The sequence below is a fragment of the Pelmatolapia mariae genome, linkage group LG22 (assembly GCF_036321145.2).
Source record: "Pelmatolapia mariae isolate MD_Pm_ZW linkage group LG22, Pm_UMD_F_2, whole genome shotgun sequence".
Lineage (NCBI taxonomy): Eukaryota > Metazoa > Chordata > Actinopteri > Cichliformes > Cichlidae > Pelmatolapia > Pelmatolapia mariae.
This window is the reverse complement of record NC_086245.2, coordinates 18,798,501-18,813,847: the sequence shown is the minus strand read 5'-3', so window position 1 is coordinate 18,813,847 and position 15,347 is coordinate 18,798,501. Positions and strand designations below refer to the sequence as shown.

The 15,347-nt window shown below is 42.8% G+C and overlaps 2 protein-coding genes across 2 annotated transcripts; one reads left to right on the top strand and one right to left on the bottom strand.

Annotated features, from left to right (window-relative positions):
* The first annotated feature begins 339 nt into the window (after positions 1 to 339).
* Positions 340 to 4,023, top strand: sgo1 (shugoshin 1). Its single transcript, XM_065470455.1, has 9 exons — positions 340 to 628; positions 1,168 to 1,376; positions 1,528 to 1,571; positions 1,665 to 1,726; positions 1,937 to 2,803; positions 2,931 to 3,062; positions 3,180 to 3,350; positions 3,574 to 3,757; positions 3,849 to 4,023. Exons 1-9 carry the CDS (start codon positions 484 to 486, stop codon positions 4,006 to 4,008), a joined length of 1,974 nt encoding a protein of 657 aa, XP_065326527.1. The 5' UTR covers positions 340 to 483; the 3' UTR covers positions 4,009 to 4,023.
* A 565-nt stretch (positions 4,024 to 4,588) lies between these two features.
* Positions 4,589 to 15,270, bottom strand: kat2b (K(lysine) acetyltransferase 2B). The gene is made up of 18 exons (XM_065470913.1): positions 14,849 to 15,270; positions 13,849 to 13,975; positions 13,609 to 13,754; positions 13,431 to 13,517; positions 13,148 to 13,329; positions 12,866 to 13,057; positions 12,595 to 12,698; positions 12,345 to 12,470; positions 11,392 to 11,525; positions 10,238 to 10,446; positions 10,024 to 10,150; positions 9,814 to 9,924; positions 9,568 to 9,711; positions 9,352 to 9,466; positions 8,403 to 8,433; positions 8,134 to 8,197; positions 6,307 to 6,391; positions 4,589 to 6,044 (listed from the first exon to the last, which is right to left on the bottom strand). The coding sequence occupies exons 1-18, from the start codon at positions 15,047 to 15,049 to the stop codon at positions 5,851 to 5,853; spliced, it is 2,379 nt and encodes a 792-aa protein (XP_065326985.1). The 5' UTR covers positions 15,050 to 15,270; the 3' UTR covers positions 4,589 to 5,850.
* Between the last annotated feature and the right edge of the window lie 77 nt (positions 15,271 to 15,347).

The window sequence follows — 15,347 nt, the reverse complement described above, 5'->3', positions numbered from 1 at the left end:
ATGCAGACGAATAATGAATACTAAATAAATTACGTCTCTTCTGCGAGGAAACGCGGTTTGTTTTCTATTATACATCAGCGCCATCTAGCGGACGGCCGTTTCATGCGGAGGAAGTGACGTCGTCTGAAATTCTTACCAATCAGCAGTCGAGGCTCTCAATTCGAACGGCAACTCTCGGAGGACGGAGGCTGCGATAAAAATTGATTATTTTGTTTCCTCATTTTAAGCGCTAAATGTGTTTTTTGGTCGAGTGGTATCATATAAACGGATTGTGTTGGTGATTTAAATATATATTCCGGTAGGTTTCATTTGGTGCTGCTTTCGAATACAATGCCAGACTGCAGTTAGTGAAAAGTGCGTTAACAAACGTTAACGGCTAGCTCATTAGCTTCCTCATTTGTTTTGCTCCGATATACCGTTTTGCTACAGCGTTAAGCTTTTGAACTGCACACTGAACTTCGCCGTAATAACAGATCCCGAGTCATGGTGAGAGAACGGACCCAGAAGAAGTCCTTCCAGCAAAGTCTGGAGGACATCAAGGAGAAAATGAAGGAGAAGAGGAACAAACGTCTGGCCAGTGCCTCAGCCCCCAGCGGGGGCCGGTCAAGGATGATGAACAAAACAAGTGGTAAGGAAATAATCTTTTGACAATTCTGCCCACCCCCCAATAAAGTTACCTAATAGAATAGAAAACATTTGTTGTTATTGAAATAACGAGATTGGGAATGCCTCTCCAGTTTGCTGCATCCATGTTAAACCCACATCCTTGCATTTACTATCCATGAAGTTACTGAAACACGCTATAAGATTGTTTAAAAAAAGGTAGTTGGAACATAAAGCTCCTGGGTCAGCTGATTTCCAATCTGCAGGTGAAGATTTTTGGCATGGGAGATAAGTATAATAAATAAACAGAATGTAAATATAAATTGATTGTGATAATAGAAATAGAATCTGTGAAACCCAGGTTTTTAATGAGTGTTTGCCTTAGGGCTGCAACTCAAACAAATTGTGGCCAGGCTGAGAGCTGTCGTTTACAGCTGTGCTAATGGCCTTCAGTAGAGCTTTTTTGTCAGCAGCTGAGCAGCCAGCATACCACACTGTGAGGCAGTGTGTTAATATTCTGATAATGATACTGACATTTACTGGATTCCATTTTTCTTTTCTCAGGAAGTACCTCCACGCACACCATCCTGATGGGTGTGCAGATGAACAACAAGGCGCTGGCTGTGGCCTTGCAGGCTGAAAAGGAGAAAGTGAGGCAGGCTAATGCAGTGATCCTGCAGCTGAAAAGAGAGCAGCAGGCACTCTTCCTTCACCTGCTTCTGCTCAAGAGAAAGCTGAAAGAGCAGGAGGCTCTGGCAGCGAGTGCTTCAGAGGTACGCACTGTCAGCTGTCAGATTTTTTTATTTTATTTTATTTTTTTAATTAGGAATGTCCTAAGTTATTAGTAGACCATATGAATTATTTTGAGACACTGCACTTTGAATGTAAAAGAAAATGTATGAATTATTTATTTGCTTCGTTTAGACTAAACCTTCTACTGATGCCAAGCACAACATGCATTCAGTTAGGTAAGGTTTTAAAACTCATAATGACTTACATAAAAAATGTTATATGCCTTAAACTGAGTGAAATATTGAGATTTGCTTCCTCTTAAATTACAGAAGAAAGCGGACCAGCCAGAACCTGGACCACATCATCTGTGAATCTTCACCAGTTTGTGCAGGTATGCATAAAAATACTTCAATATCCCAGATTATTGTTATTGTTAACTTATTAACCAAATATATTACTTATTGGAGGTCCTTCTTTTAATATAGTAACTTTGGACATTGTCTCAATCTTATTCTTCTGACATTTGCATCCATCTTAATCCTACAAGCAAGACATTGAAATTATTTAATGTGTGTGTGTGTGTTCGTTTGTTTCTTCATAGACCCTCAGCTCTCTAACAAGAATGGGGATCTTCAGTGTGAAAAACAGGTGACCTTGCCATCTACAGTAGGAGTGCGGCGTCAGCGTACAGATAAAAACAGGAGGAGGTCTGAACGTTTGCAAGAACAGAGGATTCTGGGTGAGGAAGGTCCAGTTGCTGGCTTTGGGTCTTGGATCCCAAGTCCTATTCGCAGTGACAGTGAAAATCTCAGTCAAATGCAAAAATTTGAAGAACCAGAGATGGCAGATCCAGGTTTCACTGAGGAGTTACAGCACTCTACTCCTGAACCAGTGCCACCCAAAAAAAGCAGACAACAGGTCGCCAGGAAGCAGACCCAGCAGCAGCAACTGTCCTCCAAACCAGAACAGGTTTCACGAAAACCGGAGAGAGGGCGCAAACCAGAGCGTGCCCCATTAAAGAAACCGTGGGAGAATACCAAACCCAGAACCAGGTCAAAGAGTCGGGACCGATCAGCCACACGGGCCAAAACGGCACCTCCAGCACAGGGCAATAAACTCAACACTTCACTGGGATTTAATGACACATTTGACTTTGACTGTGAAGAGACCGTCCACGTCACGCCATTCAGGGCCAAGGCTGAGGACAATCAGCGAATTACACCCTTGAGTGAGGAGGCTCAAGAAACAGGACAGGCCCAGGCTGAAACTTCACCTGTGATTTCCAAGCACAGTGAATCCAGCTCTTCATCTCCATCTTCTGAATCAGAAGACAGCCTTTATGTTCCTCACAAGACCAGACAGAGACCAGCTTCTCCTAACAAGACCAAGGGCATCACCACTCGTAGAGGCCGGCTCTCCAGCACAGTCAGGAAGACGGAAAACATCCCTCCAAAACCAGAGATCACTGGTAAGCATTTAGATTTGTTTTTAATCTCAGCTTTTGTTTAATCTTTTATTTGTTGTTGGTCTCTTTTTTCTTTAACATTTGATAATTGAAGACTTTCTGGTATTTTATTGAATTTTGTTTTTTGTAGTCTTCAGAGATGAAGAGGCAAGTCCCAAGACTACAGGCTCTGAAGAGGCAGCAGGTTGCCTCGATCAGTCACCTGATTTTAGCTGTTCTAACAGCCCTGACCCTGTAAAGATGGAACAGGATAATTATCAAGGTAGGTGTTTAATTAGTACCATTAAAAAAATAATTAAACAAAAAACATAATAAACATAAACAAAAAAGTATGAAACTAATTAAACTGTGTGTGTGTGTGTTTGTTCTGGTGCTTCAGAGGCTCGTGGAGAAGGAATGGAGAATGATTGTTTGCTTCCTGTCAGCCCTCTGATTGAAGCTGAGATGATGAGAATAGACAATGTCCTGTCCAATTTTGGAGATTCCTCCGGTGAAGCTCCACCACTTTTACCCCACCAAACTCCAAAGAGGCTCAAATCATGCAAGAAACGTAAGCTGTTACAGGATTCAATCCAAAACTGCATGTCCAGTTTACATATCACTGTGAAAGTGTTCTCTTTCTGATAAATAACCTTTTGTTGCCAACATCTTTGAGCACAAGGGGCTGGCTGAATCACCTCTTTGTTGTGTTGCACTGGTGTATGCGTGTGAATTCACTCCTGTTTCCTTTTTCCTCTTTCTCACGGTTCACGTCTTCCTTCACGTTCCTGCAGGTGGGCTTGGTGTAAGGCCAGCAGGGCGGGGCTTGAGTCTGTGTGATGTGACCAATCTGTCCCCTACAGCCTATCGCAAATTTTCCTGTGGAGGCTCGTCTGATTCTCGATGCTCCACCCCCGTTCCTATCCGCAAGCGGCGCTGCACCATGGCGGTCAACTACAAGGAGCCCTCGTTGCACGCGTAAGCTCACAAACGCTCTCTACTGCACGTGGTTCACTGTGTTTTTATTTTCTTTGTTACTGCAAGAAAACTCAACATTTCTCCTCAATAGGAAACTTCGGCGGGGAGACAAGTTCACAGACGTGCAGTTCCTCCGCTCTCCAGTTTTCAAGCAGAAGTCTGGCAGGAGGTCTGTGCAGAAACCAAGGAATTCAAGGAGTGGGCATCAGCCTTTTGAAAAGTACAATGAGTCTTTTGTTGGGTGTCGCTGAAAGTTGTTGCCTGACTTTGAAGTGATTTTTAATTTAGTTTTTTTTTTCTTGTATTACTGTCAGTGAGATTTCTTTGTGATAAAGAACAACTGTGATAATTTTTATTTTTCTTTATGTTTATGTCTCTTTTAAGCTTTCATTTCTGTTATTTGTCTTTAGGTGAACGTAGTATTAGCCTTCTCAGATTTCCTAATTTTGCCATTTGCCAATTTTAAATTGTTTAAATTTTGCCATTTTAAATAGTTTATTATGAATTCTTTAAGAAGTTTATGTTTGTAATTCTGCTTATGTTTCTTCTACTGTATGATAATAAACTTCATATAAGTGTTTACACATCATTGTGACAGGTTAATATCCGAACACACCAAGTTTGGGCTCAACTCAATGAGGTCTGGACATCAGTTTTAGTGTTGTGTAGTTGCAAAGGAACACTGGCCACGCAAACCATTTATAGTCTGGTTCTCATCAAAGCCCTGTTTCGTTTTGTTGGGCCTGAGAAGCTCAGCCGTGTTTGCAGCTGAACCCAATTAAGGCTAGCAAGGTCTTTGTGTTGGAAAAAGTGCACACGCAATTAGCCTCACTTCTGTTTTATTCAGTCTATAAAATAGGCTAATGCTATGTCATTAAAACCAACTGTAGAAAGAGCATGAAATTATCTCTCCAGACATTACAAAAGGTATTTTTTTTTCTAAAGCTTGAAAAGTACAAACACCTTTTTTACAAAACAGTAAAAGTACATAGTATTGCACAATCTTTTCGTTTATCTCCAAAGTATAAAGTTATCAATCTCCATCTGCCGGACAAAAATAAGAAATAATAAATTAAGAACTTGCCTTAAGTATCATTCTTCTAAATTACAGCACATAAATAAGAATATACTCTAGATAATTAAATTAGTCCTTAGTCAACAGTGTAATTTCTATGTAAAACAAATTCTGAAGGAAAGGAGATGCTCTCATTCATGTTAACTAATACTTGGAAAAATAAAAGTGCATTTCGATAGTCAAATTGCCCTATGTGGCATGATAAAAGCAAAAGATTGGGGTTTTTTTTGTTGTCCTTTTTCAGTTCTGGGAAAGAAAATATATGTTATATACACATTTAAAATGTACAGTGGGGTATAAGTGCATTAAAATCTGTACAAATTTAAAGTATGTATTCCTCTTTTGGCAGGATGAACTCTTCACAGACAAACTTTGACTTCATTAACGTCATGCGTGCTCACAAGAGTAGAGTTTTACAGACAGGAAAACGTGGACTCTCAGTCCCTTTCCTCACAGGTAACACTAATCCACCGCGCATGCGGCAATTCCTCATGACATCTCTACCTGAGTCAACTGAGAGGAGGAGGCAGACACAGAAAAGGCAGTATGAAAACAAAGATTAAGTAAGATGGGTGGTTAATCTCTGATCAGCTGTCATGATACAGTGCTTTCAGCACACAAACAACACCTGCTCTGTTTAATGTTTTACTACTGCTCTTCTTTTCTTTCCATGGGCCTCTGAGACACATGGTCAAATACAAAAACTACAATGCTTTTGTCTGGAAACGGAAACAGTCTCACAGTTCTTAAATGAGGCCTTCCCCTCGTGACCCATCTTTCAGGGTATTCTAAGCTACTGATTTATGGTCTAGGCCAGCAAGCATCAAACATTACAAAAGTGTTCATCCAAGACCCGTTTGCACCTTTTACATTAAGATATGTTTCTGAAACCTATCTACTCCAGAATCAGTAGTCGTGTCCTTTGCTTTGCTTGTCTTTTGCATTGTCTAAAACAACAGTTCATTGTCCCAGGACACCCTCATCCTTGTTCAGGTGAAGACAAATTTCTTCCTCTGGTTTACTTCTCGATTAGGCCCGCCTCTTTGATCTTAGTGTAGAAGAACTTCTCCAGTAGGTTGGCACACTTGTAGTACTCGCTCTCTGGAGGGTTGTATTCACGACAGTTTGTGAAAATTCGCTGCATGTCGGCCATGAAAAGTTTCCGTGTCGTGTAGTACCGGCTCTTTAGACGCTCGCTCATTGTCTTGAGGTCTGTAAAAATGTGAAATTTCAATTATGATACCTCTCAGTGGCTGGATGAGCATGGCATTTAACAAATAAACCCCACTTAGTTCATGCTTTAATGCCAGCTCAATAACAACAGTAAAAGATGTGGACTTTAATTAGAAATGATCTGCTGTCGTACTGCAAAACAATGTACAACTATGCAATGACTAGTGCAGACAATTAGTAATACACAAACTGTAACTCATCTCCTCCCCTTTAAGACAACTGTGCTTGTTAACACACGTACCCATGGGGAAGCGTATGACTTGGTAGTACCCAGGTGCTTCTGTTTTTTTCACAGGCTCCATAAAAGGCCAGGCATTCTGGTGACTCTAAAACACATAAAGCAGTCCTTTAAGAAAACTGTTTGTCTGTGTACAGTCAGGTCCATAAATATTGGGACATCGACACAATTCTAACATTTTTGGCTCTATACACCACCACAATGGATTCCAAATGAAACGAGCAAGACATGCTTTAACTGCAGAGTGTCAGCTTTTATTTGAGGGTATTTACATCCAAATCAGGTGAACGGTGCAGGAATTACAACAGTTTGCAAATGTGCCTCCCACTTCTTGAGGGACCAAAAGTAATGGGACAGAATAAGAACCATAAATCAAACATTCATTTTTTAATACTTGGTTGCAAATCCTTTACAGTCAATCACAGCCTGAAGTCTGGAACACATAGACATCACCAGACGCCGGGTTTCATCCCTGGTGATGCTCTGCCAGGCCTCTACTGCAACAGTCTTCAGTTCCTGCTTGTTCTTGGGGCATTTTCCCTTCAGTTTTGTCTTCAGCAAGTGAAATACATGCTCAAACGGATTCAGGTCAGGTGATTGACTTGGCCATTGCAAAACAGTCCACTTCTTTCCCTTCAAAAACTCTTTGGTTGCTTTTGCAGTATGCTTTGGGTTGTTGTCCACCTGCACTGTGAAGCGCCGTCCAATGAGTTTTGAAGCATTTGTCTGAATATGAGCAGATAATATTGCCCGAAACACTTCAGAATTCATTGTGCTGCTTTTGTCAGCAGTCACATCATCAATAAATACAAGAGAACCAGTTCCACTGGCAGCCATACATGCCCACGCCATTACACTTCCACCACAGTGCTTCACTGATGAGGTGGTATGCTTAGGATCATGAGCAGTTCCTTTCCTTCTCCATACTCTTCTCTTCCCATCACTCTGGTACAAGTTGATGTTGGTCTCATCTGTCCATAGGATGTTGTTCCAGAACTGCGACGGCTTTTTCAGATGTCGTTTGGCAAACTCTAATCTGGCCTGCCTGTTTTTGGGGCTCACCAAAGGTTTACATCTTGTGGTGAACCCTCTGTATTCACACTGGTGGAGTCTTCTCTTGATTGTTGACTCTGACGCACATACACCTGCCTCCTAGAGAGTGTTCTTGATCTGGCCAACTGTTGTGAAGGGTGTTTTCTTCACCAGGGAAAGGATTCTTTGGTCATCCACCACAGTTGTGTTCCGTGGTCTTCCTAGTCTTTTGGTGTTGCTGAGTTCACCAGTGCGTTCCTTCTTTTTGGGAATGTTCTAAACAGTTGTTTTGGCCACGCCTGATGTTTTTGCAATCTCTCTGATGGGTTTGTTTTGTTTTTTCAGCCTAATGATGGCTTGCTTCACTGGTAGTGACAGCTCTTTGGATCTCATCCTGGCAGTTGACAGCAACAGGTTCAAAAAGCAAACAGCACACTTGAAATGAACTCTGGACCTTTTATTTGTTCATTGTAATTGAGGTAATGAGGGAATAACACACACCTGGCCATGGAACAGCTGAGAAGCCAATTGTCCCATTACTTTTGGTCCCTTAAGAAGTGGGAGGCACATATACAAACTGTCATAATTCCTATACTGTTCACCTGATTTGGATGTAAATACCCTCAAATAAAAGCTGGCAGTCTGCAGTTAAAGCACATCTTGTTCGTTTCATTTGGAATCCATTGTGGTTGTGTATAGAGCCAAAAATGTTAGAATTGTGTCGATGTCCCAATATTTATGGACCTGACTGTATGTGTGTGTCAGATGTAGACCACATTATACGTGTCTATCCCTCACCTTCACATGTTGGAGGATAGTTTTCAGAGTGCTATACAGTTGATCGGGGTCTTTCAGTTCTTTCCTGAAGAGTGAAAAGTGGTAGAAAGAACGATATAAAACTGAGGCTAGCTAAGTGCTATTTCCAGATGTGCATGCGTGTTATTATTGCCTGCAAATTTTTGTCATAAATGAAGGCCAGAGACAATGTCTGACTGTATCATTGTTGACAAAAATGATCAAATATATAATGTGAATACATTAGCCAGATCATTAGTGGAGCATCTTACCCTTTGCCCACAGGCTTCCAGCCAGTTTCACCTGTTGATATAAATAAACTAATATTACACTCATACACCAGAATGGAGTCATACTCTTGTCACTAGAGGAAAAATAGGTCAGCAACTTCCGTGTAACCACAAAAAAATGCTGGTGGGTGAATGATTGTGCAGAATTCTTTTGTAAGTAGTTGGACGACCAATTAGTTACGCAGAGGTTGAGCGTGTGGCACTCTAAACCTGGCAAAAGTCTGCAATGAATTCCCATTTAATTTTTAAAAAGATAAGACTCTAAACAACTTGCGGTCAGTCTCTGCAATAGCAGACATGATGCTGACTCAGTCTTATTGCTGATTTCTCACTGTCCTGACACACCAATGTTTCTATAGAGATGGTAGCTGACTGGAAGTGGTTTACAATCTGGTTCCCTTCTTCAAAGCAACCACTTCAAAGGCAGGCACATAGCGAGCTGAGTGCAATAATTTTGGTTGCCCTGCAGTCTCCAACCACTGTTTTTCTTGTGTGACATTGCAATTACTGCTTGTCTTGTTGCCACAAAACAAATTCAAAAAATTCATCATAATTCTTGCATTCACGTGCAACCTGCTCTAGTCCTCGGTTGGTAGCCATACATACAGAAAATAACCACCCATCCAGATTTCATAGAGAACAGCCTTTAAGTCCCAGTTCAGTTCTGCTTAACCTGTCGCTCCGAGGAAATTAACAAGGTTGGTGGTGATTATAGAGGTAGATGTACGATAAAGCCCATAAAAACCCAGTAGATAATATAACCAATAAGTTGGACAGCTTAATTGCACAGGATGTATGTGGTAAGTGGCCTACTTTCCTCAGCATTTAATGCTGTAATGGCAATCATTACTTTTTAATGGCAATAATCTTGTAATGTAGCACGCTACTTTTAAAAGCCAAGGTTACCCAACACTGAAAAAGAATAACATACGTATGCCAGGAATGCTCTCAATGGGAATCTGCCGGACTCCATCCTTAAAACAGGACAGCCCTGGATAGACTTTTCTGATCTGAGCCTGTTTCCTCTCAATCAGCTTCTTGATTATCTGAAGGCAACAAATGAGAAAAAAATCTTAGTTGAGGGGACAGAAAGAAGCATTTAGATCAATAAAATGTTAAAGAGTTCATTTAAAAGTCAACCACACACCTCTTTCTGCTTCTTGATGATGACAGAGAACTCGGTGTAGGGGATGCTGGGGTTGAGCTCACAGCCCATGAGTGTGGCTCCTTCATAATCCTTGATGTAGCCCACATACTTGGACTTGGGAACCTTTATGTCTTTTGAGAAACCCTGATAAGGAGGAAGTAATAATTTATCCTGGAGCTGCCATGTGCTAGCAGTTCTGCCTCTATTTATTATATTATTGTTACTAATGGCCGTTATTAATGTTACCTGTTTCTTAAAGTACCCAATGGCGTATTCATCAGCGTAAGTGAGAAAATTGAGGATTTCATGCTTTATGTGATATTCTTTTAGGTGGTTCATCAGATGTGTTCCATAACCCTGCAACCACACAGTCAGACCAGGAAAGGGTTAGAGCCGGCCATCCAGATATCACTGAATACCCACCAAGCTGAGAAATAAAGCGGGGCACGCTCTCACCTTGACCTGTTCGTTGGAGGTGACGGCACAGAAGACAATCTCTGTGAAGCCTTGCGATGGAAACATCCGGAAGCAGATCCCTCCGATCACTCTCCCGTCCTTGATCAGGGACAGCGTTTTGTGTTTCCTGCCAGAAGAAAAGACGAATTTTACAGAGGGAATCTGCTTCTCTATAACACTTCTGAACTTGACGATGAGGCAGAGTTACACTCACGGATCGAACACCAGCCGCGTGATGTACTCCTTGGGCATGCGGGGAAGCTGATGGGAGAACACGTTCTGAAGGCCGACGAGCCACATCAAGATCCTCTTGTTGGGCTTTTGGTTTAGGGAGTTCCCAATGACGTGGAATTCAATCACGCCCCTGCGCTCCTCCAGGCGGGCGGCTTCGTCACGTGCAGAGTGAGCTGATAGCAGGCTGGTCTGCACAGACAGGAAGGTATCAAATAAATCATGGTCCAAAATTTGCTGTGATGTGCAGAGGACTTGAACATTTTGTGCAGGGACAATTAACCCATGACTAAAAAAATAAATGACGTGCTACACATTATGGCAGCTTGGAAGGAGATCAAGACCAGTTACCATGAGATCTGACACTGACAGGAAAATGATTAGGCTGGAAGGATGAGAAGATTTACAATTATCTAATGACTTTAATTCTTTTTACTCTTGTTATAAAGTGTCAGCCTGGAAAATCTGATAGAGGCTGTGGGTCTGGATGGTATCTGTGAAGATTACATAACTGCCCTTTGCAAATCTGCAGTGCCTTCTTATTTCTCTTAAAAATCCAAGACTTGAGTCAGATTGAAAAGCATCGCAGGTGATGCCAGTTTCAAAATAAACTAGGAGTAACCCCAAAACAACTGAAGAAGAGAGCACGGGCCATTTTAGTTTGTCTTCACTTGATTTACAGATGTGAGACGTCTTGACTGACAGAAAGGTTTCAAGAAAACGGCTGTGTATCAGAAGCTGGAGTGATATGCGCTGGTTTACCCTGAAGGTGTGTCTTATCACTTTTACTTTTTGTCACATACAGCAACAGCAGGAGAAGCTGTAAAAAGGGCCGTTATCTTATCCCACTCATAGATGACACCGTGACGTAGTGATTGGTTCAGAAATCATATGAAGCTCGCGATTAAGTTTTCGGCATGGCAAAGATAACATAACAGGGAGCGTTATACATGAAGAGGAAGTGGAAATCATCAGGCCTCACAAGCACTCGGATACAGTTTCTGACAAACAGCTTATAAGTGGGCTATAATTATAGAAATGATAGAATTTTAGCCCAAATTACTACTTATCATATGAAGATTAAATTCACTTCCAACTAATTGAGCTCCATGCTGTGACTAAACAATAATGGGTTACCTCTGGAATGGCAGCAGGATCAGCGATAGTCGCCATGACTTCATTGATGAGGTCCATGGGGATGTCACCAACCACCCTGGGTCTCTTGTTTTCCTCATGGGAAAGGGGCTCAGAAGGTTTACGCTTTTCTCCAGCTGGGGAGTGTACACAGAGGAAAGCTCTCATTACTCAAGGGGCTTTATGTTGTAAGGTAAAAACAATATTAGAGAAAAAACCCCAACAATCAGACAACCCCCTCTGAGCAAGCACTTGGCAACAGTGGGATAGAAAAACTCCCTTTTAGCAGGAAGAAAGCTCCAACAGAACCAGGCTCTGGGAGAGGCAGCCATCTGTTGTTACTGGTGTTAGAGGGAAAAAGAAGAAAGAAGGTGGAGACAGAAATCCTGGAAACTGGTTCTACAGAATGAGATGTTTGAAAGCTGAAGCCTCTGCCTCCCATTCTACTTTTAAATTAAAATAAATTTCCCACGTGTGGGACTAATAAAGGTCATCTTATCTTATCTTATCTTATCTTTAAATATCCTAGGACACACAAGTTAACCTGCAGTCTGAGAGCAAAGTGCTCTGTTGGGGTGATACGGTACTGTTGGTATGGTTGGTAAACAAGTGACGGACATCTGAAGTCTACTATCTTCAGTCTTCATTTTAAACCTACATGTACTTTGTTTGTTAGAAGCAGCTGTGGGGTTTACTTCACCTTCTTGTGATGGCAGATCTTAGAGGCAGCACTTAAAACAGGGTTACATTAAAAGCATAAAAATCTCCAAAACTAGAAACGATCTTAAAAGATGGCTGACTTGAGTAATTTCGCTGTAAAGTAGAAACTGTTCCACTTTTAAATGTGTAAAACAAGGCTGACTTTACTCAGGTCCACACTTTTTGTTGTTGTACTGTTACGCAATAAGTTGGCTTAACTGAAACCTCATCAGTAATAACAGGTTTGTCAGCAATACCTGGGTTTGGCTCCAGTACAGAAGCTGCCTTCCTGGCAGGACTGACACTGCCGCAAGTGGACGGGTCCACTGACACGGGACTGGTGCTGTAGTACAGCGGCCTGGCCACTGAAGCAGCACTTATAACTACAAAAAAAACACAGAGGAAATTGAACTTATTCAGTCATAGGCTTTAACCTTTTCTTAAAAAAAACAAACAAGTGTCATCTTGAGAGGCGTTTCGGCGAGGGTGTGTGGGAGGGCGTGTCACCTGTGTGGATAGGAATCTGCCCTCCCGCTGCCCCTGCCAAGAAGTCTTGGCTCCAGATTGGAGAGTTATGACTGTAAACCTCCTCCTCCAGCATTGACAAGAACCTGAGCAGAGAAATCACAACAACTACTTAACTATATTAAAACAAGCAGTCAACTTTACATAAGTGGCTACGGTCTGGTTTCATACTGAGGATGTGAAGCACATCCCAGAGTGTAGCTACTTGAAGGCCTGTGTGGCTAACTGCATGTGAGCCTTCTGTATCTCTTACTTGGGAAAGTGTGTAAGAATGAGTGTGCGTTTCTCAGGAGGGAGCTTGTCCTTCTCCTGTCTGGCCTGCTCCAGCAGCTGTTTCCTCATCACAGTGAAGACAGAACGCAAAAGCGTCCGCCCGAAGATCTGAGTGGTCTCGTAGCGGGGCAGGCTGTCACAGAACTGAGGAACATTGCAGTAGCAGAGCCATCTGGAACAAGCATATCCCATAATTATCTTACAGCTTGTTCCTGTACTGGTGCAGGAAAGGCAGGCACAAGATATCTGTCTACTCTTCTACCTAGTGTAGTTGACTTTATATCCAGCTGCGTCGTCATTGGGCACCCTTTGGCGTCTTTGAGAGGGCGTTTCCAACTGCCAGTAGTTGATCTGGTTGAGAAACATCTTAGCCAACTCCATAATGGTTTGGCGTTCTTTAGATGGCAGGTGGCTGAATTTGTACTGGACAAAATTGTTCACCCCCTATTTTGGAAACGTGGAGTAAAAGAAAGAACAAATACATCAAAAGTAAGATAAAGATCAGAGGATGAAAGAGTCTGTGCAGTGGAGACTTGTTTCTCTACCTGCTCGATGCTGGGCTTTTCAAACGGCGGACTCTCCTGTGCTTCTAACATTGGTTTACCCATCTGTAGGATGGACTTCCTCAGCAGCTGACAATGGAAAAAGATGGCGTTTGTTTAAAGCGAGCGAGATCTGAAAACTCTACCTTGCTTCAAATCGAGTGTAAAGCAATAAAATTACTTTGAAGAGGGAAAAGTAGACTTGTTTAGTGTCAGCATCCTCCTCTTTGTGAATGCACGTGTACAGATACTCCACATCCAGAACAATACCAAGAAGCCTGTTCATTTCCTCCTCTGAAACATTTTCTAGATGGGTCACATGATCACCTGGAAAGAAGAAATAAGCCAATGAAATTCATCTAGCTTACCCTTCTTGGTATTATTTTCTGATGCAGCTTCTCTGGTGGGCATGCCGACTTACCCAAAGTGTGAGAGCAGCTCCGACAGGGCTCCTGGAGGTTGACTGCGTTGGATTGCTGCTCTGTTTGAGGAGGTGTAGGAGGGGGGTTCTGACTTTTCCAGCCATTACACTTACAGGCTCCTTCAGCCTGCGATAGATACAGGTTAAATGAGTACAAGCAGGCACAAACACGATATTAAAAGAAGCAAATGAGCAATAAATAGGGGCAGATTACACAGAACAATTAAGGAAAACCATTCAACTTGTTAAGCTTTGCTTTTTTATTCCATAAATATCTTAAAAGCAAACTGCAGCTTTTCCAGGCTCTCTCAGGTTAAACGGGAGATGTTATACCCGACTTTTTACAGTAACAGGGGGCGGGGATATGATCAGCTGAAGGTGCTGTTCTGAGCATGCGCCCTGAAACAACAACAAACTCCGCCCCCGCCAGCAGCTGTCACCCTGTCAAAACAAAGACCCCGTCCCTCTCTGCGGATCATACGCTGCATAAGCCCAATAAACTCCTCTCTGTTTACCCCCCCTGCTATGACGGACGGCACGGGGACTCTGTGAAATTTCCAGTGGAAACACGAGACCGTGCACGACCACACACACGCACACAAACACACACGCGTATCCAGACCTTGTGCACACAGCCAGCTACTCCCAAAACCAGCGTTAAGCCAATGTTTACGTTCACCAACCCCCCACCTTGACAGAAGCAGTAACACTGTAACAGGCTGCAGCTGCAAGGCCCCTGCTGAAAAGTCCAGATGTAAAAAAAAGCCCCTCCAAAACACTTAATGTGTCAAGATTTTATTTTTTTAGTATTACCTCTTTAGTAACTGGTTCATGCATGCAAAAGAAAAAACACAAGAAACTCAAGTGCGGCAATGGCTTCCTTTGCTGTGCTTGCATTTTGAAAACTATTGCAACCAAGCCCAGGAAATGCAGCACACTTTAAGTATGAGCCCCGAAAACTACCCCGCTTCAAAGCCCTGCTTTTGCAGATGTGGCATACTTTGCAGGATGAATACACTCCGAGTTTTTCCAGTTTCTTGGGCCGAGGCGAGGAGCGTAGTTGTGCCTTCTTCACGGCGATACGTGCGGATCCTCTAGCGGCGCCGGAGCCCTCCGTGCCTCCGGCTCCAGGAGCGGCCGGAACCAGGCCCGCGGCTCCGATGGCCGGCGAACCTTGCTGAATCCCAGCGCTGTCGGCCATGATTCCCACCGAAACCCGAAGGGACCGCCAGCCCGGGGAATATTCGCTGCGCCGTCCGCTCTATTCCACAAACGGAGGATCAGACATGGCGCTCATCCTTATTTTCAATTTCTCGCTGTAGGCCCATTTTCCTCCGCTAGGGGACCTTCATGGGATAGGCCAACTCCACAACAATTCAAAGAGGAGAGGTCACAAAATGCAACCATTTATAGCAAAATTTCAAGGTCAAACGTGGTGGGAGCGAAAAAAAAGTGGATCCATACTTTCAGTCAGGCACAGGTGACTTTCGAGACTATAC

What these genes read in the sequence shown, in the direction of transcription:
- kat2b (XM_065470913.1), bottom strand. Translation starts at nt 15,049, where the DNA reads ATGGCCGACAGCGCTGGGATTCAGCAAGGTTCGCCGGCCATCGGAGCC. An exon ending in ATTCTTACACACTTTCCCAA is followed by an intron (nt 12,699 to 12,865) that starts GTAAGAGATACA and finishes TTCTCTGCTCAG; the next exon opens with GTTCTTGTCAATGCTGGAGG. An exon ending in TCATCAAGAAGCAGAAAGAG is followed by an intron (nt 9,467 to 9,567) that starts GTGTGTGGTTGA and finishes TGTTGCCTTCAG; the next exon opens with ATAATCAAGAAGCTGATTGA.
- sgo1 (XM_065470455.1), top strand. Translation starts at nt 484, where the DNA reads ATGGTGAGAGAACGGACCCAGAAGAAGTCCTTCCAGCAAAGTCTGGAG. An exon ending in ATCTTCACCAGTTTGTGCAG is followed by an intron (nt 1,727 to 1,936) that starts GTATGCATAAAA and finishes GTTTCTTCATAG; the next exon opens with ACCCTCAGCTCTCTAACAAG. An exon ending in AAGGAGCCCTCGTTGCACGC is followed by an intron (nt 3,758 to 3,848) that starts GTAAGCTCACAA and finishes TCTCCTCAATAG; the next exon opens with GAAACTTCGGCGGGGAGACA.